Source organism: Mus musculus, chromosome 17 (assembly GCF_000001635.26).
Source record: "Mus musculus strain C57BL/6J chromosome 17, GRCm38.p6 C57BL/6J".
Classification (NCBI taxonomy): Eukaryota; Metazoa; Chordata; class Mammalia; order Rodentia; family Muridae; genus Mus; species Mus musculus.
This window is the reverse complement of record NC_000083.6, coordinates 23,723,744-23,748,579: the sequence shown is the minus strand read 5'-3', so window position 1 is coordinate 23,748,579 and position 24,836 is coordinate 23,723,744. Positions and strand designations below refer to the sequence as shown.

At 53.1% G+C, this 24,836-nt stretch overlaps 4 protein-coding genes across 14 annotated transcripts in view; 3 read left to right on the top strand and 1 right to left on the bottom strand.

The window, feature by feature from the left end:
* The first annotated feature begins 2,619 nt into the window (after positions 1 to 2,619).
* Kremen2 (kringle containing transmembrane protein 2) lies at positions 2,620 to 7,381 on the top strand. 3 transcript variants are annotated; one of them, XM_006524983.4, is made up of 10 exons: positions 2,620 to 2,841; positions 3,550 to 3,645; positions 3,863 to 4,037; positions 4,736 to 4,827; positions 4,901 to 5,025; positions 5,207 to 5,360; positions 5,686 to 6,018; positions 6,098 to 6,223; positions 6,305 to 6,383; positions 6,609 to 7,381. In XM_006524983.4, the coding sequence occupies exons 1-10, from the start codon at positions 2,640 to 2,642 to the stop codon at positions 6,817 to 6,819; spliced, it is 1,593 nt and encodes a 530-aa protein (XP_006525046.3). In that variant the 5' UTR covers positions 2,620 to 2,639; the 3' UTR covers positions 6,820 to 7,381. The 3 variants fall into 3 exon arrangements, with proteins under 3 accessions (XP_006525046.3, NP_082692.1, XP_006525047.1); NM_028416.2 differs by having other exon boundaries at positions 2,751 to 2,841; positions 3,477 to 3,645; XM_006524984.4 differs by lacking the exon at positions 2,620 to 2,841 and adding an exon at positions 2,898 to 3,274 and having other exon boundaries at positions 3,477 to 3,645.
* Positions 7,382 to 7,680: 299 nt separating this feature from the next.
* Paqr4 (progestin and adipoQ receptor family member IV) lies at positions 7,681 to 12,394 on the top strand. Of its 2 annotated transcripts, none has more exons than XM_006525098.3 (3): positions 7,681 to 7,781; positions 10,219 to 10,440; positions 10,581 to 12,393. In XM_006525098.3, the coding sequence occupies exons 2-3, from the start codon at positions 10,254 to 10,256 to the stop codon at positions 11,012 to 11,014; spliced, it is 621 nt and encodes a 206-aa protein (XP_006525161.1). In that variant the 5' UTR covers positions 7,681 to 7,781; positions 10,219 to 10,253; the 3' UTR covers positions 11,015 to 12,393. The 2 variants fall into 2 exon arrangements, with proteins under 2 accessions (XP_006525161.1, NP_076313.1); NM_023824.3 differs by lacking the exon at positions 7,681 to 7,781 and adding an exon at positions 8,250 to 8,720 and having other exon boundaries at positions 10,581 to 12,394.
* Positions 11,845 to 22,244, bottom strand: Pkmyt1 (protein kinase, membrane associated tyrosine/threonine 1). Of its 7 annotated transcripts, none has more exons than XM_030249822.1 (8): positions 21,939 to 22,243; positions 15,756 to 16,243; positions 14,264 to 14,757; positions 13,508 to 13,614; positions 13,208 to 13,380; positions 12,860 to 13,017; positions 12,191 to 12,256; positions 11,845 to 12,085 (listed from the first exon to the last, which is right to left on the bottom strand). In XM_030249822.1, the coding sequence occupies exons 2-8, from the start codon at positions 16,104 to 16,106 to the stop codon at positions 11,974 to 11,976; spliced, it is 1,461 nt and encodes a 486-aa protein (XP_030105682.1). In that variant the 5' UTR covers positions 16,107 to 16,243; positions 21,939 to 22,243; the 3' UTR covers positions 11,845 to 11,973. The 7 variants fall into 7 exon arrangements, with proteins under 7 accessions (XP_030105682.1, XP_030105685.1, XP_030105683.1 ...); XM_030249825.1 differs by having other exon boundaries at positions 12,179 to 12,256; positions 14,665 to 14,757; positions 21,939 to 22,115; XM_030249823.1 differs by having other exon boundaries at positions 12,179 to 12,256; positions 14,264 to 15,647; positions 21,939 to 22,088.
* Positions 22,129 to 24,836, top strand: part of 1520401A03Rik (RIKEN cDNA 1520401A03 gene) — a 21,844-nt gene continuing 19,136 nt past the window's right edge. For both annotated transcript variants that reach the window (XM_017317755.2, XM_017317753.2), the window contains exon 1: positions 22,129 to 22,441. The gene's annotated coding sequence lies outside the window, so the exon portion shown is untranslated. The remainder of the gene's footprint in view (positions 22,442 to 24,836) is intronic.

Below are 24,836 nucleotides of genomic sequence, written 5' to 3'. Positions count from 1 at the left end.
CAGTGTACCCATATACATAAAATAAATAAATCTTTTTAAAAAAAAAAAAGGTGAGCGTCGTACACTGAGGCAGCCGAGGCAGCCCTCTCACTTCTCACTGAAGTACACTGAGGCAGCCCTCTCTCTCACAGTTGGCCAGGTGGTGGTGCAGACAGAGGAAACGGACATGGTATAGCAGTAGGCTTTTGAGACCCAAAGCATCAAATGGCACCTACACAACGTCTTACTTATGACCTATGACCAAGGAAGGTGTGATTCAGAGAGGAAGGTGTAATTATCGGGAAGTGAGAAAGACAAGCAGACTCTGAGGTGGGGGAGGGGAAGTGTGAAAGCAGGCATGCATGCAGAACACCACGTGCCACCGCTGAGAGACCCGGATATCCAACTGAGAATTGTGGGGTTCCTTTTGCTGAGTCTGCATTGGCATCTACCCTCACTCTGATGGGCTCAAATGCACCCTGGGAAATGTCCTGGGGTAATGCCACCCAATGTCTCTCTCTACACACACACACACACACACACACCTTGAGCTGGACAAACCTGATATCATGTGCTTCCAAGGAAATACAAGCAAAGGCCACCCACCCTCATGTCCAAGTTTTCTGTTCTTGTCTCTCTGCTGTCGCCACATAACAAGTATGTGCAGGTAGTGACAGATCAGGAAGCTTCTTTGTTCACCAGGGTCAGGGTCTTAGGCACTGTGACCCTATACTAACTTTCAGTACTTTGGTTTCTCCAGCTGTGAAAAAGCTCTCCCAGGGAGCCTGCAGTGGGATCGCAGCTCTCAGTGGAGGTGTGGGGAAAGTAATGGGACTTATGGTCCTGGACAAAGAGAACTAGAAGGTGGGCATGGTGGCCAACACTTTTAATTCTGTCATGCAGGGGGCAGAGGCAGGGGAATACTGTGAGTTCCAGTCCAACATGGTCTATTATGGCAAGCTCTAGTCCAGCAGGGCTACAAGTAAGACCCTGTCTAAAAATATATAATTTTTTTTTCTAAAGAGAGAGCTGTTGGGTGTGGTGGCACACGCCTTTAATCCCAGCACTCGGGAGGCAGAGGCAGGTGGATTTCTGAGTTCAAAGCCAGCCTGGTCTACAAAGTGAGTTCCAGGACAGTCAGGGATACACAGAGAAACCCTGACTGGAAAAAAATAAAAAAATAAATAAAAACAAAAAGAAAGAAAGAAAGAAAGAAAGAACAAGAGAAAGAAAGAGAGAGAGAGAGAGAGAGAGAGAGAGAGCTACCTGGTGTCCCTCCCTAGCCACATGGTTCTGTGGAGTTAGAGAACCCCAAAGATGTGATAGGAACAACGGTGTCAGTGCCCAGCACCTAGAGCAGACTCTACTTGAAACCAGGCTCCAACACTGACTAGCTAGTGAGCCCATAGTTGCCAAAGGCCTCTGAGCCCCAGTTCATGGACCTGCAGAATGGGGAGGTGCAAATGTTCCCCTAGGGCCATGGGAATGCTGACAAGCTGCTGCCTGCACAGGGCTGAGTGTGGAATGCTGGGGAAGTGTGTGTGTTAGTGGTGCGGGGCATGTGGCCTGTCTTACTTTTCAAAGGTTCCTCAGCCACCCCAGACTGGAACTTGTGGCAGGAACACACTTCCTCTTTCCACTCAGTGTCCCCAGCCTGGTAACTGAATACCATCTCTCTCCCTTGTCCCTTTGCAGGAGACAGGACTGGGCAGATCCATCCTAAACTCTGGAGAGTTGTTTTAAGGCCCACTGTTCGTTGGCCAACTCTGCCATGCATGAGATCATGGACATTCACTTGTGTTCTTCGCTTCTTCCTCCACTGGACTGACCCTCACATAAAACGTGAGGGGAAAACTACAGAGCTTCAACATTCATTTTTGCCCTCCGGTGGAAAGGGAAGGACAGACAGGTCTTCTTGGAGTGTCCTTGTTAGATATCTGGAGGGCTCTGGTAGAGTCAGTACAAGAGGGGGACTCCCGGCTGGATCCTCATCTTGGCTGCTGAGCGAGCTGCCAGAGGAGGCGCCACTCACTAGCCTACAACCTAAAGCAAGTCCGTCTCCTTGGAATACCCCACCTCTATCGCACTCCCTCCACCCCCTCGCAACTTGTGGTAGCCCCAAGAACCTTCGCATGGGGCGCCAGCTACACAACTGTAGGGCTCCCACAGCTAATCTTTGATCTCTGCCACGTACACTTGGGCCTCTCAGAATGCTCCCTGTGAATCTTGTTTCTCCATCTGCTTCAGGACGTGTGTTAGGTGGCAAACGCTCTCAGGACGGTCAGAGCTGGGTCAAGTCAACCTGGGTCCAAGGTATACAGAGGTTAGTTAGTAAAGGGTGGGCAGGCTGGTCTGATGGGCAAGGGGTCTGGACAGGGTAGGGCTGCCTAGAGTCCCCCACCCCCCCATCTCCCTCCCCGGGTCCCCGCCCCCGCCCTCCCACGCACCTGCGCTGGCCTCCCCCCAAGCCCCGGGGCAGCACTGGGAGATCAGAGGACTCGGAGGAGTCGGGCTCAGGGGGAGGGGGCGGGGAATTTCCCCCCACGCTTGCCTGGGCCTGCTCCCCTCCCCCTCCCCTCCAGGTGGGGGGCACCGCTTGGGGAATTCCGCCAAGGCAAGGCTCCGGAGAGCCTGGGCTGGGGTCCTAGGGAGTGGAAGAAATGGAAACGGGAGAGGGGGCGGGCTGGAACCGGGGGCGCAGCTGCCTTCCTCCCCAGACACCAGCTGCCCCTGCCTGTCGTGGACTAAGCGTCCACGATTCCTGTCTGTCTCCCGCGATCAGGGTCAGGGAGTGGCGTTTTCTTATTCAAGCCAGCCGCGGCGGGACCTGGGGAGACAGAAGCGTGAGGATTCCGGGAAAATGTGCGTGTGAGCGTCTTACAATGAATGAATGGATTGAATGGGAGCGCGCGCGCACTTAAATCTGGGTGCCTGTGTCCTTTTGACTGGGTGCAGTCGTGGGAGGGAGCCCTGTAACTCTCCCGTTAGGGTCCTCTAGAGGTCTGTTAACCTGGTATGTGTCCCTCCATACTCTCCCAATAGAACCCACACCGACCATGGAAAAGAAAGAAGAAAGGGTGGGAGGCATGTGTTGGGACGGTGGGGGTCCCGGGGATCAGGCGTGGGAGGCGTCTGGACCTGCTGCCTGCGCTGCAGTCGCAGGCGGGGCTTCCAGCCTTCCCTAGGGGGTGTGGGACAAGAGGGGAGGGACTTGTAGGGACACAAGGGGGGCAGGAGGCAGTGCTTTAGAAACCTGGGTGAGGGAGTCTCAAGGTGCAAGGCACAGTTCGATGGGGTGAGTGTGGGGACCCAGGCAGGACCCAGAGCTAGAAAGCCGAGCCTGAAGTCACCTCCGGCCAGATACCTTCCCTAGAGACCCCTGAAGAGCGACAGCCGGGTAGAGATCCCGGGAAGGTATTTCCTGGTCTCAGACCGGCAGCGCCAACAAAAGTAAGATCAGGACTGACGATCAAAGGACAACGCCCCCTGCTCCTCAGGTCACCTGGGAGATCCTAGACCCCGTGGGTGTCCCAGGCCGTGTTCCGTCCAAGGCACCATCTCTTTGATTAGGGAAGATGGGGACACCACATCTGCAGGGCTTCCTCCTCCTCTTCCCATTGCTGCTGCGGCTGCACGGGGCCTCAGCAGGGAGCCTGCACAGTCCAGGTGAGTAAGGCAAGGTGGCCAGGCCAAAGTCACTGCTCTCTCCTGGGCCCCAGGGAAGGGGTCCCAAAGCTGGAGAGGCGGGACAGCAGGTGGGTGGAGCAGTTGAGCAACCCGAAGGCCCCCTCGGGGATGGGAACTGGGGAGTACTGGCTGGGACCAGGCTTGAGGAGGCCCAGTGGGTGTCCAGACTTCTCCAGATCCCGCGGTTGCCGGGCAGGCTTGTCCGAATGCTTCCAGGTGAACGGCGCTGACTACCGAGGCCACCAGAACTACACCGGCCCACGCGGAGCTGGACGCCCTTGTCTTTTCTGGGACCAGACACAGCAGCACAGCTACAGCAGCGCCAGCGACCCTCAGGGCCGCTGGGGGTTGGGTGCGCATAACTTCTGTAGGTGAGGAGGGGGGTTCTGGGGTGGGTGGGTGGGTGGGAGGGTGCGCTTCAGCAAGGCTGGACCAGTGGTGGCAGGAGGAGGGACAGAGAGGCGTCTGCTCTGGCCTGGTACAGTACCCTCAGAAAGATTTAAGGTGGGCCCTATCTCAAACGAGGTTCGCAAGGTTTGCAAAAACCCGGCTTTTAAAGATATGTGACCGTTTTTTCTGCAAAGCCAGTCAGAGCCAGCACAAAGGCTTACACCCTCAAGAGGCCCTGGGATGCCTTGTCTGGTTGGATCCGCCCCCTGGAATGATTTGACTGGCTCTGCCCTACTTGCTTGAGCAACTTCTACAATCCTTCATATGAGGAGTTCAAAGACACAGCTTTCGTTTGGAGCATTATCAGTCAGGGGCTGGAAAGGGGGCCACTTTTTTGCCCAGCCATAAAGCTTAGGGCTTACGATTTGCACCAGCTGTATGCAAGAGAGTAGTGAGGACCCATTGAAGTCAGGTCAAGTCTAACAACCAGAACAAAACAAAACAAAACAAAAACCTTTCAGGCTCTTATAGAGCCTTTCCTCCTCTTGGAAAAGTCAGCATCCCGGAGCAGGTGGGTGGAGAATGTACTGACAAGAGAGGAACCGGCTCTCTCGGTGGCCACACAGCATAGACCATAGGCCAGAGAGTGGCCTTCTCACTATCTCCCTCCGGACCACAGGAACCCAGACGGTGATGTGCAGCCCTGGTGCTACGTGGCAGAGACAGAAGAGGGCATCTACTGGCGCTACTGTGATATCCCCACATGTCACAGTGAGTAAAGTCAAGAGCCCACCCAGCCGGAGGGTCACTCAGAGGTGAGACACTGACTCTGCTCCCTCCACAGTGCCTGGGTACCTGGGCTGCTTCGTGGACTCTGGGGCACCCCCTGCTCTCAGTGGTCCCAGTGGCACCTCCACAAAGCTCACTGTCCAAGTGTGCCTTCGATTCTGCCGCATGAAGGGCTACCAGGTACTGTCCTAGAGCCCAGGCCAGTGACCCCTGACCTTGACCTCAGCACCCTACCCAGCTCCCAACACAAATGCCAAACTTGACACTAACTTCTGAACCCCACCAATTCCCTACTTCCCGCCCCACTACTCACCCATATCCACCATCCCTGCCTTTGGGGTCACCCAGTCTGTGCTCCCAGCTGGCTGGTGTGGAGGCTGGTTATGCCTGCTTCTGTGGCTCTGAAAGTGACCTGGCCCGCGGACGTCCAGCCCCTGCCACCGACTGTGACCAGATCTGTTTTGGCCACCCAGGCCAGCTCTGTGGAGGCGATGGACGACTAGGCATCTATGAAGGTGAGACGTAGACCAGAATGAAGGGTGGAGTCTAATGTGCCATTCCTCCACTAGGAGTGGAATCAGGAAGCCTTCTGTTGGAATGGGGCGTGTTAAGGAGACTAAGAATGAAGGCAGGATCTGTAAAGGACTTGAGGCTGAACCTGATGGTGAAGCCAGCACTTAATTAGGAATTGGTTCGAAGGAGGGGCCTATTTAAAGAAACTGAGCGGTGCCAGTACTGGGGTGGGAATGAGACCTAGCTCGAAAAGGGGACTCTTTCCACCTGCGCTGGAAAGAAAGCCAAGCTGGCCTCTTGTTTCTTGACCGCCTGCTCTGCCCGCAGTGTCTGTGGGCTCCTGCCAGGGAAACTGGTCGGCTCCTCAAGGAGTCATCTACTCCCCGGATTTTCCGGATGAGTATGGACCAGACCGGAACTGCAGCTGGGTATTGGGCCAACTGGGCGCTGTGCTAGAACTCACCTTCCGCCTCTTCGAGTTGGCTGATTCTCGAGACCGGCTGGAGCTACGCGACGTCTCGTCCGGCAACCTACTCCGTGCCTTCGACGGCGCCCATCCGCCGCCTCCGGGACCGCTGCGCCTGCGCACTGCTGCGCTGCTGCTCACCTTCCGCAGCGACGCAAGAGGCCATGCTCAAGGCTTCGCGCTCACCTACCGCGGTGAGCCAGGGGCCAGTCCTTCTGACGCCGCCCACACAACCGCACTCCTGGCCACCTCGCCTCACACCTCTCTCCGCAGGGCTGCAGGATACAGTGGAGGGCAGAGCATCTCCAGAGGATTCAACTGAGAGTCTCGCAGGGGACCCCGATGGGGCTAACGCGAGCTGCAGCCCCAAGCCCGGAGCTGCACAGGCTTCGATAGGTGGTGAGGCTGATTTACAAGGTGGGAGTTAAACAAGGAGTGGCTTTTCGGAGGCCTGTCCTCATCACACCCCTGTGCCCACAGCCCGAGTCTTCTCCACCGTGACGGCCTTCTCTGTGCTGCTGCTGTTGCTCCTGTCCCTACTGCGTTTGCTGCGTCGACGGTGCGGGCGCTGGGGCAGGGCCTGAGGGCAGAGCCCGCACTGGGCGCCTGATGCCTCGTGCCTCGGGTGTGGGGTCTCCGGTGGGAAGCCTGGGCTGGGGGACGAAGCTAGGAAGGCCCTGGGTTCTTGAGTGGGCGAGGCCGTGGGAGAATTGGTTTGCAGGCAGAGCAGGATGTTAGAGGCAGGGCTGGGTATGGGTCCAGCTGACGTCTGCTCCCTCCCTAGGAGCTGTCTGCTGGCTCCAGGAAAAGGGTCTCTGGCCATGGGACCTTCCCGGGGCCCCGGGAGAAGCTGGGCTGTGTGGTACCGCCGGCCCCGAGGGGTGGCCCTGCCCTGTCCCCCAGGGGACTCTCAGGCTGAGGGTCCTGCTGCGGGCTACCGTCCCCTGAGTGCCTCCAGCCAGAGCTCCTTGCGCTCGCTCGTCTCTGCTCTCTGACCCCAGACGTACGTGAGTCCATCACCACTTCTGCCAGCGAGATGGACACCCGAGATATTATGCAGCACCCTACCTCGACCTTGTGCCCCTTTAAAAGCAGCTCGGTCTCTGATCATCTCGGGAAGACCAGAAGATCGGACAGGAAGCATCCAGTGCTATTTGGGAACTTGGCCTGACCCTTGGGGTCCAGATGACTGAAGCCAAAGGACAAAGGGAATCCAACACCCTAATTCATGGACCTTGATGTGATGGGTGGTGTTTGGTTTCAGGGTTCTTTGCGCCTCTTTTGGGGATGGTCCTGGACTGCTGCCCTCGATGAAAGGTTAGGGGCCAACAAAAGTGATCTAAAGCCGGGCGTGGTGGCGCATGCCTTTAGTCCCAGCACTCGGGAGGCAGAGGCAGGAGGATTTCTGGCCAGCCTGGTCTACAAAGTGAGTTCCAGGACAGCCAAGGCTATACAGAGAAACCCTGTCTCAAAAAACAAAACAAAACAAAAACAAAAACAAAACAAAAGTGATCTAAAGACTCAGTATAGACTTAAAATAAAAGGCCTATTTTGGTAGAGGCTTTAGCAAGTTCTTTGCGCGAGGAAGAACCTGTCGATAAGGGTGTGGGCAGGGGGGCTGCAGGTGGGATGCTGGGTGTCCACACTGTGAGCTTTCTTATGAGAGGATGTGGAAGTTGGTCTTGGGTAGTTTTATGAGGAAGAAGCGCCTTCCTTGTCCCTGCCAGAGTAGAAGAGAACCGACCTTGCTTCCCTGGTCTCCTGCCTTTGCCCGTTCCTTGCCTGTACTGGGCAGGGCTAAGGGTGTGCTTTGTGGGCGATAAAAGGGAGTGAATTGGGTGGAACCCAAGCTCGAAGCAGCCTGGCCGGAAGGGCTGGGCCTCGCTAAGGGTTCCAGGTGCACCACACATCTTAGACGCTTGGGTTCCCCGCCAATGGAAATATGCCTCCAAAGTGGGTAAGCGCCTGCGCTGCTCAGGACTCTTCTGGGGGGTGTGGGGGGTGGTGGTGGGGCGCTTAGCCAGCAGCACCTTGGACAGAGTCTGACTGTGGGTTTAGAGCTGGGTAGCCGGGTTATGTGCTTGAGGTAGGTGCCCAAAGGTGCGGCAACCTGAAGGTCATTAAGAAAGCTGGGGTGTGATAATGTTGGTAGACCCAAGGTGCTAGGCCACTCCAGTGGAGGAGCCCGACACAGAAACTCGCGTCGCAAGCCAACAGCCACTCCACGCAAAGAAGGCTGGAACCGCATATGTTAAAAAGAGAAGGCATGGGCGGTCTCGGGGCGGAGCATCTCCGTCCGCAGAGCCCATTGGTCCCTGCAACAAGAACGTCAGGAATCCAGCGCGCGAAACACAGGCAGGGTGGCGGGGGCGAGGAGCCGGGGTGGAGCCTGCTGTCCCCTCCGGCGTCCGGCCGCGCCCGTCCTCCGGGCTGCGGCGAGACGCCTGGCTGCCGTTGCGGCCAACCGGAGCTCTCCCTCCGCCGCTCTGCTACGGTGGAGCTGAATGCACTGAGCTCCGACCTGGGGTTGCCAGCTTTCTCTCCCTTGCGGGGGCGTCGAACTCGCGCGTGCGCAGCGCGTGAGGGAAGGGGGCCGGGACCTCCTTGCTGACCCGGGCAGGGCCACCGGATAGCCGGAGGTGAATCGGGATGAGCTTCCCAGCGCTGCAGCTCCACTGAGAAGGAAGCCCAGGCGCAGAGGGTCGCCGGTCGGCCGCAGTGCGTGAGGCCATGGCATTCCTGACCGGGCCTCGTCTCCTGGACTGGGCTAGCTCGCCGCCGCACCTGCAGTTCAATAAGTTCGTATTAACCGGCTACCGGCCGGCCAGCAGCGGCTCGGGCTGTCTGCGCAGCCTTTTCTACCTACACAACGAGCTGGGCAACATCTACACACACGGTAGGTGAGCCGCGCCCCGATTCACGCTTCTTGCACTCGCGGCCGCCTTGCCTGTGAGCACAGCAGCCCCCCAAGCTCAAGTCCTGGACTGTCCCTGCTCTGGTTGGGTCAGGCGCCGCGGTGACAAAGCTGCCATTGTCCCAAGCTTCGTTGCCAGCTCCTGCTTTCCCAGTAGTGCCCCAAAGCAGGACAGGGGAGCAGAGTGAGAGCCAGCTTAATCCGGCTGAGCTCTAGGGGTAAGAATCCTGGTATCCCCTTGATAATCCTGCGCCTTGGGCACCCTCCCCCTCCAGCGCTCATCCTGGAGATGGGCGTTCACTGGCTAGGAGGAATTGGAGAGAAGACTGCCCCTGCCTGACCCAAGCCCTTCCTCGCGATAGCCTTGAGTCCCCACGACCATAGCAGTACCGTGGGGCTCCGCTTTCCCCCACCCCGCCCCCCAACACACTTCTTGCGGGCCCCTAGAGCTCTGCTGACACAGCCCTGGCCTGTCCTTGAGCCGCCCCAGCTGGGAGAGGGAACTAGAGCCAGCTAGGTTTAGACTTGGGCTTTTCTCTAGAGGAAGAGCGCTATTGTCTAGTCAGACCCCCACCAAGAGTGGGGCTGATGCCTGCATTTGTCCTCTATTAAGGCAATGCCAACTGGTTGTGGGGAAGGGAGGAATGTCCAAGAAAGGCCAGCACTGGAAAGAACAGAGCTGAAAGCGCCCCAGTGGAGACAGGATAGGCTTCTTCCAGTCCTTTCCCCTCATTCTGGCCTTTCCTGGCTTTCTTTATGGAAAACAAAAAGACCCAAAGCCTCCATCTGCCTGGACATTTGACAATGTTAAGTAACCCTGAGGCTGGTATGTCCCTCCTGTCCTAATCAGAACTCAGGCTGAGGTCATGCTTCTCCAGATTTCTGCAGGACGGACAGACAGACAGACAAGACAGACCTGGTCTGGCCTCCTGTGTGGCAGGGAGGAACTGTGGCTTTAGCCAGGAATTGGTCTGCCCTGGTTCATCATCCTCTCTCCTTTGCCTACTCGCTGGGCTCAGCTGGGACAGATTACTCCAAGCTAGTTTTTGCACCTGCAAAGTAGGGCTTATTGTCTCTGCTTCCTAGATCTGCAGTGATCCTGACAGACAGTAACCCTTCTGAAAGTTTGTAGCCCGCAAGACCTGCTCTGTGTGGGCAGGCAGCAGCACTGAACTCTGCCTTGCTCTGACTTTCGTTTGTTTTTCATAGTCAGGCCACTTTAGTTTTTTTATTTTTAAACATACTCATAGTGTATGAGTGGGTGGGCAGGTGTACTTCTGCCCAGGAATGTGGAGGTTAGAAGACAATTTGTGAGAATTGGTTCTCTCCTACCATGTGGAGTTCAGGATCAAGTTAAGGTTGTCAGGCTTAACAGCTTTTACCGACTAAGCTATTTTCCTGGCTCCAGTTGGTACCTTTGTGGATATGATTCTCCTTTTATGCTGATTGTGTCTGATATATAACTCTCCCTCCCTTCTAGGGCTAGCCCTGCTGGGCTTCCTGGTGTTGGTGCCAATGACCATGCCCTGGAGTCAGCTGGGCAAGGATGGCTGGCTAGGAGGTACACACTGTGTGGCTTGCCTGGTGCCCCCTGCAGCCTCTGTGCTGTATCACCTCTTCATGTGCCACCAAGGAGGCAGTCCTGTGTACACCCGGCTCCTTGCCTTGGATATGTGTGGAGTCTGCCTTGTCAACACCCTTGGTGAGCCAGGGCCCCAGAGAGGTGGCGGCAGGGGCCACTGGTGGGAGCTGTGGGTTGGGAAGATCAGCTAATTTGGACTTAAACCCTTTCTCTCCTCTCCTCTCCTCTCCCCCCACCTCTCTCCCTCCCTCTCTCTGCAGGAGCCCTGCCCATCATCCACTGCACTCTGGCCTGCAGACCGTGGCTTCGCCCAGCTGCCCTGATGGGTTACACTGCACTGTCAGGTGTAGCCGGCTGGAGAGCTCTCACTGCCCCCTCCACCAGTGCCCGGCTTCGAGCCTTTGGTTGGCAAGCTGGGGCCCGCCTGCTGGTGTTTGGGGCCCGTGGAGTGGGGCTGGGCTCAGGGGCTCCAGGCTCTCTGCCCTGCTACCTGCGCATGGACGCACTGGCTCTGCTTGGAGGGCTGGTGAATGTGGCACGCCTGCCAGAGCGGTGGGGGCCTGGTCGCTTCGACTACTGGGGCAACTCCCACCAGATCATGCACTTGCTGAGTGTGGGCTCCATCCTCCAGCTCCATGCTGGGGTTGTGCCTGACCTGCTCTGGGCTGCACACCATGCCTGTCCCCCAGACTGAGCTGCCTCCTAGCTGCCAAACTGGCTTGCCCACAGCTTCCTGGACAAATTCCACCACCTTTCCTCCTACTGGTCTGCAAGGGGCTGGTTCCCTGGAAGAACCAGCACATGGGACTTCCTAGCTGGGAGACCATTCTTCATTCTTCCCCATGGATTCACTTCTTGCATCCAGGCCTTCAAACCCCAGCTTCCACTTTCCTTGCCATCTTCCCTCCTGGGCATTGTTTTGCTGTCATTAGAAGGAAACCATTTTTTTTTTTCCCAATTTACCCTGTTTAACCTGTGAGAGTCTCTGACAGTTGAGTCCTGCCAACTTACCAAGCCTCCAGCCCAGAACCACTACCCCTATGTTGCTGCTCCCATACATAACTACACCTCCTGCTCCTGGATTCTTGAGCTAGCCACTCTGACCCTGCTTCCTGACCTCCATCTCCCTGCTCTGCATGTCAAACCTCTCAGCAGCCAGAATTTTGCTGTTCCTGTCATTCCTGCAGTGAGGATGCAGAGGAGTGGGACCAGGCTTCTCTCAGAGCCAAGTGGACATTGGTCCTGCTTGTATCATCTGGCCAGGAGACAGGAGGGGAACTGCTGCTTTTCCTAGGCAACAGGCACAGCTGTGGAATGGAGGTGTTGGATTCGGGCTTCACTGGACCAAGGACTCAGCTCTTCAGTGCCATGGTCTGACTGACCTGCCTACCAGAGACTTGTCTGCTCAGGAAATCTCTATACAGTGGGTGGCTCCAGCCTGCTGGCCCAAGGGTACTGACTCGCAGCCAGATCATCCCAAAGGCCCAAGACCCTAGGCAACATCAATAAAGGGACAAGAAGAGCTATGCTGCCACATGAGCAACCTTGGGTGTTCCCAAGACGCATTACTTTTTATTAGACACGGAAGTTTCAGGGGAGAGGTGGGCAAGACGGTCAGAGGTTTAAAAGCACCAAGGCTGGCTGGGCCTGTGCTCAGGCTGGGTCTAGGGAGTCCTCAAACAGGCTGAGGAGGTTCCTTGGCTCAAAGGTGGGGCAGGGACCTCTTGGAGGCTCTGAGTCCACATCAGTTAGGTCCAGGGCATCCCTTGGGGGAGGAAGAAGAAGAAGAAGAAAAAAAGAATAAGACACTGGATCCTAAAGAAAACCGTGCCCAAGCCTAGACCCCGGGCTTGCTCACCTAGGTATGTACCTGCCCCGAGGGGTAGAGGTTCTTCTAGTGATCCGGGACAGGACGGTCTCTGGGGAGAGTGAGGGACTACAAGAAAGAGGACAAGCAGGGTGGTGACGGTTGGGCAAAGTAGGATATAAACAGCCCTGCTCCTCCTTGTTTCAGGCCTCTGCTTGGTGAAGGGACAAGGCACACTTGAAATAAACACTGGCAGCTGACAAGTTCTCCCGCCTGACCACATTCATGGGTTAACTCTGTCCCTTTTCAGGTCCAACTGAGCTGGGTGTGGAGTTTTGGTAAATGAAGCTTCTCTAGCATTTAGAACGAGCCGTCAGAGTGAGGGGATATTTCTATAATGGGAGGCATCCTGAGAGCATAAGGTTCCTCCTTGCAGCCGTTTCTTAATTATACACTCTTTCCCTTGGCTAGCAGACACCTGGGAGCAAGGGAATCCTCTCAGGACAGGGACTTACCAGGTGCTGGGAGGTGTCCACTCAGTGGAAGACAGCACTTTATCTCTGAACAGGGACAGCCTCTACAGAGGTGGGGACTGCAGTTGTGCACTGAATGTCACAGCTGCCTACACAGACCACCATCTACCTCTACACTGGCAGTCTTTGTCCCCTGAGTGTGACAGGGGCCCCGAGACCCCTCGCATTGACCACAATGATGTACACACACACCACCCACCCTATGCTGTCATTATCCCAGCTGCTGGAGAGGGTGCTGTCCAGGAGGGGGCTGCAAGGTGGAGAGCCAGGTGGTGTGGCCGGTGGGCCTGGAGGCTGCAGCCAACTGGCAGGATGCACCAGCCCGTGCCAGAGCCAGCAGAGCAGAGTGACCAGGGCCTAAAGAAAGAATGAGCCTCAGAAACCAAGCCTTGTGATGAATCACAGCACTTGGGAGGCTGAGGTAGGAATATGATGAGTTCAAGGACAACAGTAATCTATACAGTAAGTTCAGAAGTGAGCCTCAGGAGGCCAGGAAGGTCACCTGGGCAAGGAACGGGTAGGGTAGCCCAGCACCATAAAGGCTTACCTGCCACAGGGCCCAGCCTCGACTTAGGGCTTCCGCAGCCATATACCACAGAACATTCCAGGGACGTGGCTGCCTCAGCATGGGTAAGGCCAACAGGGCCTCAGCTGTGGCTCGAAGCTGGGGGTCAGGCTCCAGCATCATGGCGAGGACAGAACGCAGCTCAGAAGACAGACCTGCCGATGAGGCAGGGCCATGTCGGGGCAGGGTACTGACTGGGCCCTTAGTCCAATGGTGCCCCCTACTACTCACCACCCCTTGCCAGAAGCTGGTGATAGTTGGCTCTTCTTCTGAACCACTCACCAGCAGTGAACTCAGGGGGCAAGTATCCCTGGCGCAGCTGCTGCCAGCCCTCCCCACCATGGGGCAGTTCCATGTTACAGGCCACTTCCAAGATGGTGAGACCCAGACTAGGAAGGACAGGACGCGAAGACAAAAAGAGGCAGAGTCAGCTTTGTGACACACATCCCAATCCTATCCAGCATTCTGGTGGGAAAGGGCCGTTCTCTTCTACCATAAACCATAAAGTTAGTGAGAAAGGGGTAAGGAGCTTTGAGGAGAGCCCTGGAGGGCCAGTGAGCACCAGTCAAGATGGACACCTTGAAGTATGGACTCCACACTCAAGCAGCTAGCCCATCAGAACCACACTGACATGCAAATGGTTCCATGGTTACTAGGGTTGGCATCATCATTCTGTAGAGATGAACAGAATACACTGAGGCAGGGTAGTAGTAGCCAGTATGGTCTCAAAACCCTGGGTCTGGCTGTAGTCCCAGATGTTAACTGTGGACTTAACAAGTCCCTCCACCTCATTACTCTCCCTGTCCTGGAGCACAGCCATGAAGCTGCAAGGAGACGGCTAGCCTACAGTATAAAGGGCCTCTGGCAGGCTTGCTGCTTACTCTGGAAACCTTTCAGCTAGCAGGGAGTGACAGCACCTCCCAGGCTGGATTGCCCTCCTACCCTGTGCCAGGAAGGAGCTCCTCTATCAGGCAGTCCCTTTCTGTCTGCTGATCAGCCACCAACAAAGGGCTCTTACAGTCCTCACCCAGGCCTCACCTGAACACATCTGCTGCTGTCCCATAAGAGCCCTGCAGCAGTTCTGGGGCCATGTAGCGAGGATCTCCCTCCTGGGCCTCGCCAGCACCGGCTGAACCCAGCTCCACCAGTAGTCCAAAGTCGCCCAGCTTGCAGCGGCCCCGGGGGCCCAAGAAGATGTTGGCAGGCTTGACATCAAGGTGAACTAGGCCTTGACTATGTAGATGGTCCAGAGCCAGAAGAATGTCCCGCAAGTAGCCCCAGACCTGGGCCTCTGGCAGGCTGGCCCCCCAGGCTTCACAGTGTTGCTGCAGGCTGGGCCCGCAGAGTTCTGTCTGCAGGTATAGGATGCCACCCTCCTCCCAGGCCCGCTCCAGTCTCACGCAGTGTGGATGCTGCCCCACTTTCTCATGGCCACCTACCTCAGCCAGTTTACGAGTTCGGTCTTTGGGGCCGCGGAATGGCGACATGTAGCGCTTAACAGCATAGAGTCGCCCATCTTCCTTAGAGCGCACCTGGAAGGGAGGTGTTGCCCAGAAGCAGGATGTGGGGGCAGGGGATGGGGCAATCAAAGAATGCTGTCCTGATTTCACAACGTAGGGGAATCCATGTCAGCCTTAGACCTCTGCGTGCAATGATAACTAACTGGACACATGCATGTCCACTGCACAACGGTGCATCAGAGACCCAGCAACAGAGGAGGTGGGGTAGACCTATGTGCTATGACCAGGGTCCAGTGCTAAGAGGAAATGGTAGTCCCCCAAACCACGGACAGTGTCTCTGCTGTGTCCAGGCTTTCCTCTACAGAGGAAAAGGGTCTGTGCCGCTTGCATTTTAAATAAAATTGCTTTTCAATAATGCTTGCATAAAGGAAAGCTACTATTTTAGGAGAAATGTAATTGGAAAATTAAAACCATATTAAAGAAAATGATGGGCTGGAGAGATGGTTCAGTGGTTAAGAGCACTGACTGTTCTTACAGAGGTCATGAGTTCAATTCCCACCATTCAATTGGTATTAGGATCCAATGCCCTCTTCTGGTGTTTCTGAAGACAGTTTCTTTCTCTCTCTCTCTGTCTTTTTTCTCTCTCTCCCCCTCCCCCTCTCCCTCTCTCTCTGTATGTGTGTGTGTGTGTGTGAATCTTTAAAAAAATAGAAAAGAAGATGATGATGAGCCAAGGAGAGGAACAGCTTTTGAACCTGCTAGCCTAGGGAATATGGTGTGGGATTAGCTCCAGGTCAGACAGACCCAGCCATGGACGCGCCAGCACAGCCATCTCCAGGCAGAAAGCAGAGAACTGCTGTGGGCTGTGCTAGGCCTGGACAAGAGGCCAGTGTGCATGAGGTAGCTCTTGAAGGTACTTGATCTTGGGATGGAGAGTGGTTGTTCAGTCCTAGAGAGGAAGGCTGTCAGAGAAGAAAGGGCTGCAGGGTGCCTAGGACACTATTCCACTCAAGTAGGGAACCCAAGGCAAAGAGGCTCCTGCGAAGCCTGGGAAACCACCCTCCATTTACCTTGAAGACTTCTCCATATGAGCCATGACCCAGGCGGCTGAGCCTCTGGAAGTTCTGCTGAAAGAAGGACTCGGGCCGGCTCGGGTCATACCCAGGACTCTGCAGGGGCTCTGAGGTCTCACACAGGAAAGACACCCTCCGGGGCTGGGGCTGGTGCCAGCCTGGGGTGCGAGGGGGGAATAGACGGCTGACAGGGATGCAGCCCTTGGCAGGGGGCCGAGGTGGGAGGCTCCGACTGAGGCCCCCAGGCCTTTTGAGGGAGAAACCAGGCTCTGCGTGTCGGAAGTAAGCTGGAACTGGGATGGGGGTACCACTTAGGGGTGGTGGGGTGCCCTCGGTGGGCATGGTCATGGCCAACGCTAAAGGATCCGAGCACAAAGCAATGTGTCCACTCAAACAGCACTTGGTCCTGTGGCCCACAAGAGAGCCACTTCTTTGCCACACACACGTTGTATTGTCCACATGAAGGTCGTGTGGGCCACAAGTACCTGCAGAGAAGGAAAAGAATAGGCCATGACACACGTGCACATGATGCCATCTGAGGCCTGGAGGTGGCAATTACACCAAGCCAGGACCATGTCCTGTATCCCTGTATCCCTGAGGGCCTCATAGCAGCTGGGGAATGCCAAGCCTGGCAGCCCTGCACGTGTCGATCCAGCCTCTCCCTGCAGCCTCTCCCAAGGTCCCTCATCACCAGTTTAACAGTAAAGACAACGTCTGAGTTCCAAAACTTCCTTCTTCTATTTTCAGAGTTATTATACTACAACAGATTCTTTTCTAGAATATTCCTATAAAATATGAAACCCGAGGGCTTCTCCTCAGATATAGACAGAATAGAGGGGAATTTACAACCATCTTAAGTCTCTGAATGTAGTACTAAAGACAGAGAAATGAAGTGTTTACAGGAGAAAATCTAGCAAGTCTTGGTAAGAATGTGGAGATCCAGTAGGATCTGCATGTCGCTGGCTGTGGGCAGGGATCCGGAGGTGAGGCTCTGCTGCCTCGGCTCCCTGTCAAACTTGGTGTTGGTCTAGGAGAGCAGGCTGTCAGCATTACTAAGCCTCCCACCAACTCCACAGGGCAGAGGCTGGTTCCAGCTGAGTGGTAGATTAGCCAAGACCTTTCTGTTTTTGTTTGTTTGTTTGTTTTTTGAGACAGGGTTTCTCTGTGTAGCCTTGGCTGTGCTGGAACTCACTCTGTAGACCAGGCTGGCCTTGAACTCAAAAACCCGCCTGCCTCTGCCTCCCGAGTGCTGGGATTAAAGGTGTGTGCCACCACTGCCCGGCTAGCCAAGACCTTTCTTCTCTCCCCTGCCCCACTGAAAGACAAGATGGAAGTTCTATATTGGGCCTAGCAGGCTGAGAAGCCTATGGTCAAGCCCCAGCTCATTCATAGGAAGAGAGCTCCACATTGGAAAAGGCAGGCAGGGAATGCCAGAGACCGCTGTCCTGGCTTGGCATCCTGCTTCTAAGGCATCAGAGCCAGTCAGGGCAAAGTGCACCACTGTCCACAGCACAGATTAGATATATTGCCCAGGGGTAGAAGCAATCTGTAAAACAGAGTCCTGAGGCTGTTCCCAGGAAAACTTGACTTTGAAATACTAAGACGTCCATATCTGACAATACTGTCAAAAAAGTAAGGAGGGCTGAATGGAGCTGGGCACAGTGACTGTCACCTATAATCTCAGCACTTGGAAGGCAGAGGCAAAAGGATGAGTTCAAAGCTATCCTTGGCTACACATAGAATTCAAGACCAACATGATTTATATGAGAACTTGCTCCAAAAAAACCCCAACCAACAACAACAACAACAACAAAAAAAAACCAAAACCAAAACCAAACTGAAAGATAACTGAGCAGGTGAAAAACGCTTGCCTTGCAAGCCTGACAACCAGCCACATCCATGTGATTGCACACCTCACCCTGGTAATAATACATCTCTTTTAGTGAAAGAAAGCTTTAGGTCTTAGCTGAGGGGCTGGGCATGGTATGCATTCCTGTGATTCCAGTAGGGGACAGTGGAGCATGAAGGCCACAGATCTGACAGCAGCCTGGACCACATATCCAGATTTTGTCTCAAAAAGAAGGAAGAAGGAGCTAGAGAGGTAGCTGAGCCGTTAAGAGGAGTGACTGCTCTTCCAGGATTTTCAGCACCCACATGGCTGCCAGGGGAATCTGACACCCTCTTTTTGGCCTCCACCCACATTACTCACTTATAAAACATAGGCATACATTCAGGCAAAACACCCATACATATAAAGTAAATAAACAAACAAGCAACTAGGAAGAAATGCTGGGCATGATGCCTTTAATCCCAGCATTCAGGAGGCATAAAATCTTTATGAGGTTGAGACCAATTTAGTCTACACAGAGAGATCCAGGTTAGCCAGGGCTACATATATAGTGAGACCCTGTCTAGAACAAAAAAAAAAAAAAAAAAAGGAAAGGAAAGGAAAGAAAAGAGAGAGAGAGAGACAGAGAGAGAGAGAAGGAAGAAGAAGAAGGAGGAGGAGGAGGAGGAGGGAGAGGAAGAGGAAGAAGAAGAAGAAGAAGAAGAAGAAGAAGAAGAAGGAAAGAAAGAAAGAAAGAAAGAAGAAAGAAGAGGAAGAAGAGGAAGGAGAAGAAGGAGAACAAGGAGGAGAAGGAGGAGAAGGAGGAGAAGAAGAGGAGGAGGAGGAGGGAGGAGGGAGGAGGAAGAAAAGGAAGAGGAAGAGGAAGAGGAGGTGGAAGAAGATATGTAGCTCACTGGCTCAGTGGCAGAACACTTCCCTGGCATGTGATAGGCCCTGGTTTGATCCCTATTACCAAAACCAAAATGAATGGACATATACTGGGGCACAGCTGTCCTTGCACTCATAGCTAGAACTAGGAAAACCAGGAATGTTAAGCACACACAGTTGTCTTTTCAAACAAACAGACCTCTTTTAGCCAGAAGGCTGGGAATAGAGGTGGCTAAAAACCTAACCCCTGTGCTAGAGAGCCAGGCCATACCTGGCTCCCCCAGGATGTCCCCAGCAGAACCAGAGGTGGCTAGCAGCCCAGATGACTGCTCGCCAGATCCTTCCGAGGCCTTGAGCTGGCACATGTAGCCTATCTAGAGAACTGAGGCGTGTTTGGATCTAATTATGCTTCCTTGGACAGAGTGGGGGGGGGGGATTCTGTTACACTAGGAAACCTTTTTCCAAATTGTACTGTACTTAAATATACCTATAATAAACTACCCAGGGTCGAAGTCTAGAAGTTTGAACCAACACCAGCTACTGAGTCGTGTTGAACTGGATTTTCTTCTTGCCTCACAGAGGTCAATCCTTTGCAGGTCCTAGTGGTTGCAGAGACACCTCCTACCCCTCACGTGCATATACAAAAAACTAAAGGCCTAAATAAAAGGGGAAACCTGTTCATAACAATGGTCTTGAAGTTGTGAACTGGTGTATAGTTATGGTACAGTGTTACCAGACATTTCTCAAAACAAAGTAAAGGCCTTCAGCTTAAATTGTACAATCTCTGTTAGAATTTCAGCTGGCTCCATTATTGAAAACAATGAGCATCTTGGGCAGTGGTGGTGCACGCCTTTAATTCCAGCACTTGGGAGGCAGAGGCAGGTGGATCTCTGTGAGTTTGAAGCCAGCATAGTCTATAGAGCAAGTGCCAGGACAGCCAGGGCTATATGGAGTGACCCAGTCTCAAAAAAAAAAAAAAAATTGTGTGTGTGTGTGTTTTCCCCCTCTCAAGACAGGACTCATTATGTAGTTCAAGCTGGCTTTGAACAGCCTCCTGCCTCAACCTCCAGAGAGCTGGAATTACTTATTTGCAAAAAGGATGTCAAACAAACCAACAGGAAAGAAGAATCTTTTCAACGAATGGCACACAACTGGATAGCTACATGAAAAAAAAATTACTACAGGGGAAAAAAATCAACTTTATTCATCTTTCTCACTCACTATACTTATAGTTTTACTTTGTTTTGAGAAAAGTCTATGTAACCTGGACTGATCCTGAACTTGAAGCAATCCTCCTGCCTCAGCCTTCTAAGTGCTAGGATTATAGGCATGAGCTACCACTAGCTGACATTGACAGAAATATTAGTGTTTGATCTTGGAATGGATGCCTCAGATTTGCTAGTGGTCTTATACATATATGCTTTCTTAGGATGGCTTTTCAAAAGCTATTATTTATTTATGGGTCAAACCATTATTTAAAAGCTACTAGTCATTATAGGTCAAACCAAGGGGCTAACACACGTCAGGAAAGCATTCTACCAGAGCTATAGCCTCAGCCCTACATCTGTTTGCTTTCTTTCTTTTTTTGTTTTTTGTTTTGTTTTGTTTTGTTTTTCGAGACAGTGTTTCTCTGTGTAGCCCTGGCTGTCCTGGAACTCCCTTTGTAGACCAGGTTGGCCTTGAACTCAGAAATCCACCTGCCTCTGCCTCCCAAGTGCTGGGATTAAAGGCGTGCGCCCCCACCGCCCGGTTCATCTGTGCTTTCTAAATCTGAGATGTATTTTATTTTATTTTTTTGAGACAGTGTCTCTAGTTTAGGCTGTCTTCAAGCTCCCTCACTGTGCAGCCAAGGAAAACTGTGAGGTTTTGATCCTCCGGACACCACCTTCAGGGAACTAGGATCACAGACATGTCCTACTACATTTAGTTTATGCAGTGCTGTATATCAAACTCAGGACATGATTCATGTTAGACAAATGCTAAACCAACTGACTTATTACTATAACTCCAGGTCCTAAATCTGGGATATTTTGAATTATGAAGAGCACCTGGCACCAGGAGTTTGTGGAGCTGCAACTCTGCACAGACATACAGAACGCTGAAGGACTTAAGACATAAATGCTAACTGCTGTCTTTCTTAATCAGTGCTTTAGATAATAGTTGAAATGACTCAAGTATAGTAGTGCCCTGGTGTCAGTATCTTTGTGCCCCTTGGGGCAAAAGAGGGTGTTGGGTTGCTCCAATGTTGTAATTGAAACAAAGGCAAAAAAGCAATAGAAAGTGTCCATTTTAGGGGAAGCCACAATGTATCAAAGGAGCCACACCTAACCTCTAGTAGTAGCTAGATCAAATTACTACTTAGGTTAAGTACTTAAGAGGCTTGCTGGAAGGCCCTCTTGTTATGGATCTATTTACTTCAAGAATCCCATCCCAGAGGTGGCCTTTAGCTTAGTGATAGAGTACATGCCTGGCACCATCAGCGTCCTGCATTTGATGCCCACCCTAAGAAAAAAAAAAACAAATCCCATCCCAGGTCTTCTGTAAGGATCCACGATCATGCTTGTTAATTAAACCTACAGTCTTGAAGGGGACGTGGGTGGGGGAGGTAAGAGTACTTGCTGCCCTTCCAAAGGACCAGGTTTGATTCCCTGACACACAAGCGTCTGTAACTCCAATTCCAAAGGGATCTGACACCCTTTTCTGACCTATGTGGGCACTAGGCACAAACAGACAAAAATACACATGCATTAAAAAGAGTAAAAACTTTTTTTTTTTAAAGGAAGAAGGAATACAGTCTCCATGCCTAGCACCTGGGAGTCCATCACCTTCTGTTTCAGCCAGAGAGACCATTCCCTCTCAATGCCATTTTCATTTCAACATCACTGGTCATTTACATTCTAATACCTCTGGCCTGGTCAAACAGCTTTTATGGGGTGAGAAGGGTTGGTAGTGGAGTCCCGGCTGAGTACAGAGTGTCCCTGAGCCACTGGGTTTCCAGGGACCTCACCCTCTTACTGAGCTGTACCCATCTGTTGACCACCATCTAGCGTTAGACTGTGAGTTTCTCCCGTGCAGGGCCACTGCTGAATCCGTTCGGTAGGCGAGGGGGAACTCTGACAAACCATTGCGTAAACAGGCTGTCACCCGGGGGTGGAGGGGCTCTTCCCAGAGAGCCGCGGGAGAAAGAGAGGCAGTGCTGGAAAAGGAGCGCCCAATGGGAAGGGACAGGGGACCCGCGGGAGTAGGCGGGGCGTGGGCGACAGCGCTGACCTGGAGTCATCCGAGGGCTAGTCCGGCCCGTGACAGACACGGAGGGGTGGGGCTGCTGCAGGGGGGTGGGGGGGTGACCGGATACTGAGAAGAGGCCGGAGGGCAGTCGCGGGGCGCAGCGCGGCAGGAGCGCGGGCCAGGGCGCCGGCGGAAGAGCGGCGCAACCGGGAGATCTCACCCGGGTGTGGGCTCACCTGGGGAGGCTGGGCGTGGCGCAGCGTGGCGCAGCGTGGCGCAGCAGCGAGGTCCCAGGTTCCGGGTCGGCGGGGGCCGCTGGGGACCTCACAGAGGCCAGGCAGGCCGGGGTCGGGCAGCGGGGCCTCTGGACACCGGGACGAAGCACCCTCCAAGAAGGGGAACCGCCCGTGAACGCGCGCGGAGCCAGCTCGCGCCAAAAATTCCAAACCGGCCTCGAGGCCCCGCCCAGGCTCGCCCGTGGTCCCGCCCCCGCCTGGTGCAGCGGGTCTAGCGCCCGGGGCATTGGCCCCGCCTCGCGTCTTGCGTGCGCACCGAGGTCTCCCCGCCTCCGAAGTTTGCCGGAGCGCTCTCACTGCGCAGACGCAACTCTTCGAGGCCTATTGCGGCGGGAACGATCCTTGGCCCCTCTCTGTCGGTATTTGTCGGCCTTCACACTATGGTCCCCACACCAGCTGCTCTCTATTGGCTGCCTTAATATTCGTGTCCATAAAAGGGGCAGGTAAGGGCCCTGCAGCCAAGTGGCATCTCCTCAAGGAGTTGCCACTGGGGACAGCACAAGCGAATGTCCCACTACTTATAATCTTATGCATATTCAGACACCGGTCTTCATCATCCCAGGATAGCGATTGGTAGCGCCTGTTCTAAGACGGTGGAGTCTCCTTGTAAATAGGCTGTCTGAGGCCGATTCTTACATCCTTTAGCTCAGAACCTTGTGCTCAACTGACTCCTCTCAGTCACTTCCTGGCCTCACAACCTCTGGTACATGATGGGTTGTCACTTTTCTTCTAAACGTGGAGCCGAGGAACCTAGGACAATTTCTTTAAAGAAGGTCTGCACAGAACAAAGTGGGGTGGAGCTTGCTTCATGGAGAAAGGGACCTTTATTGATTTCAACTAGAAGTGAAAAATCATGCTTTATAGCCAATCTCTCTAAAATGCTCCTGCAATCTCTTGGAACAACAGTGGGAAGGAAGGCCAGGCCCTACTTAAGCCTGAGATCAAGAGCTGGGGTACCGCCCACCTCCAAGCCCTTCCCTTTGCTTTAGTGACTTTGAGAGCCAGAACAGTTGTGACTTGGTCTAGTCCTTGTTGAGAACCCTAGACAGGTCCCTCTCCAACTATTTAGAGCTATTTTCTGCCAGCTCCGTTTTCTGGACAGGCCTCCCCTTCTTCCAACCATTTATTCCTCAAAGTCTAATTCATAATGATTAAAACACACTAACACACACACAGTAACAAAAAACAAAACAAAACAAAACAAACAAACAAACAAAAAACTGCACTGGTACATGTCTATACCCCAAGCACAGAGGCGGCTGAGGCAGAAAGGTCACATGAGCCTAGGAATTGGAGGCCAGTGGGTACTATAACAATATTCCTGGGGCTGGAGAGATGGCTCAGTGGTTAAGAGCACTGACTGTTCTTCCAGAGGTCCTGAATTCAATTCCCAGAAACCACATGGTGGCTCACAGCCATCTGTAATGCCTTCTTCTGGTGTGCCTGAAGACAACTACAGTGTACTCACATACATAAAATAAATAAAATCTTAAAAAAAGAAAGAAAGAAAAAGAAAACTCAATTAAAACAAAACAAAACAAAAAAACGAAACAAGATGCCTGTCCTCAGATAAACCACTAAGTAAAAGTTGGGTAAAGTGGTGTATAGCTCTGTAATCCCAACACTGAAGACCTGGGGAGGCTGAGGCAGGGGTAATCTCTGAGTTTGAGGCCACCCTGATATATATCAGAAGTTCTAGGCCAGCCTGGGCTACATAGTGAGACTTTGTCTCAAAACCCGGCACAGTTTTATCAATTTGAACCCTGTCTCATAAAGAAACTAGGGAAGAAGTAGAAAGGCTAGGCTGTCAGCTAGCAGGTGTGAAGCCCTTGGTTCAATCCCCAGCGCTACAGGGAGAAATAAAAGCATTTTATTTCAGTGGCATACATCAGAAAACATCTCACTCTGCAGAGAAGGCTGCACTAGACACCTAGTAAATATAGATTAACAGCAGTTACAGGTAAGTGGACAGACATCCTGTGAGGGAACTAAAGGCTGTAGTGTTGCTCTGCCAGTCTCCACATGTGTAAAATGAATAATAGCTCCTCCTTGCTGGAAGAAACGAGCATCAACTGAGAAAATATATGTGAACTGCTTTTGTTAGAGGAGAGGCAGACCAGAGAGATCTGTGCTTTTCTGCCCAGGTTCATGGTCTTATCTGTCTTTTTTTTTTTTAAAGATTTATTTATTTATTATGTGTAAGTAGACTGTAGCTGTCTTCAGACACTCCAGAATAAGGAGTCAGATCTTGTTACGGATGGTTGTGAGCCACCATATGGTTGCTGGGATTTGAACTCCAGACCTTCGGAAGAGCAGTCGGGTGCTCTTACCCACTGAGCCATCTCACCATCCCTGTCTTTTTTAAAAAACAAAAACAAAAACAAAAAACAGAAGGCCAGAAAGCAAAAGTTTGATTTAGAAAGTGAAAGTTGACATGGAGCAGCAGCAGAGGGACAGTTGATTGGTTTAGTGCTTTTGATCAGTAGAGGTGAGAGCCGCTAGAGTTCTCAACCTGAGGGTCGAGACCCATTTGAAGCTATCTAAAGAACTTTTCACAGAGGTTGCCTAAGACCGTCAGAAAACACAGATATTTACATTACAGTTCATAACAGTAAAACATTTACAGTTATGAAGTGGCAACAATATTGATTCTATGGTTGGGGGTCACCACAACGTGAAGATCTGTATTAAAGGGTTGAAGCTGTAGGGTGACTGAGAACCACTGCTCTAGTGTAAGAGTTCTCTCCCATTGATGCAAAATGGGCCCACGGGTTGCATCAGTCAAGACAAGAGCAGCTGCTGGTTAAGTCAGGAGTCACCTCTACCCATACTGCGATG

What these genes read in the sequence shown, in the direction of transcription:
- Kremen2 (XM_006524983.4), top strand. Translation starts at nt 2,640, where the DNA reads ATGGAAACGGGAGAGGGGGCGGGCTGGAACCGGGGGCGCAGCTGCCTT. An exon ending in GGTGCGCATAACTTCTGTAG is followed by an intron (nt 4,038 to 4,735) that starts GTGAGGAGGGGG and finishes TCCGGACCACAG; the next exon opens with GAACCCAGACGGTGATGTGC. An exon ending in ACGACTAGGCATCTATGAAG is followed by an intron (nt 5,361 to 5,685) that starts GTGAGACGTAGA and finishes CTCTGCCCGCAG; the next exon opens with TGTCTGTGGGCTCCTGCCAG.
- Paqr4 (NM_023824.3), top strand. Translation starts at nt 8,555, where the DNA reads ATGGCATTCCTGACCGGGCCTCGTCTCCTGGACTGGGCTAGCTCGCCG. An exon ending in GGGCAACATCTACACACACG is followed by an intron (nt 8,721 to 10,218) that starts GTAGGTGAGCCG and finishes CCTCCCTTCTAG; the next exon opens with GGCTAGCCCTGCTGGGCTTC. An exon ending in CTGCCTTGTCAACACCCTTG is followed by an intron (nt 10,441 to 10,580) that starts GTGAGCCAGGGC and finishes CTCTCTCTGCAG; the next exon opens with GAGCCCTGCCCATCATCCAC.
- Pkmyt1 (XM_006524310.3), bottom strand. An exon ending in GCCCCCTGAGTTCACTGCTG is followed by an intron (nt 13,381 to 13,507) that starts GTGAGTGGTTCA and finishes CCTCATCGGCAG; the next exon opens with GTCTGTCTTCTGAGCTGCGT. An exon ending in TGGGATAATGACAGCATAGG is followed by an intron (nt 12,257 to 12,859) that starts GTGGGTGGTGTG and finishes TCTTTCTTGTAG; the next exon opens with TCCCTCACTCTCCCCAGAGA.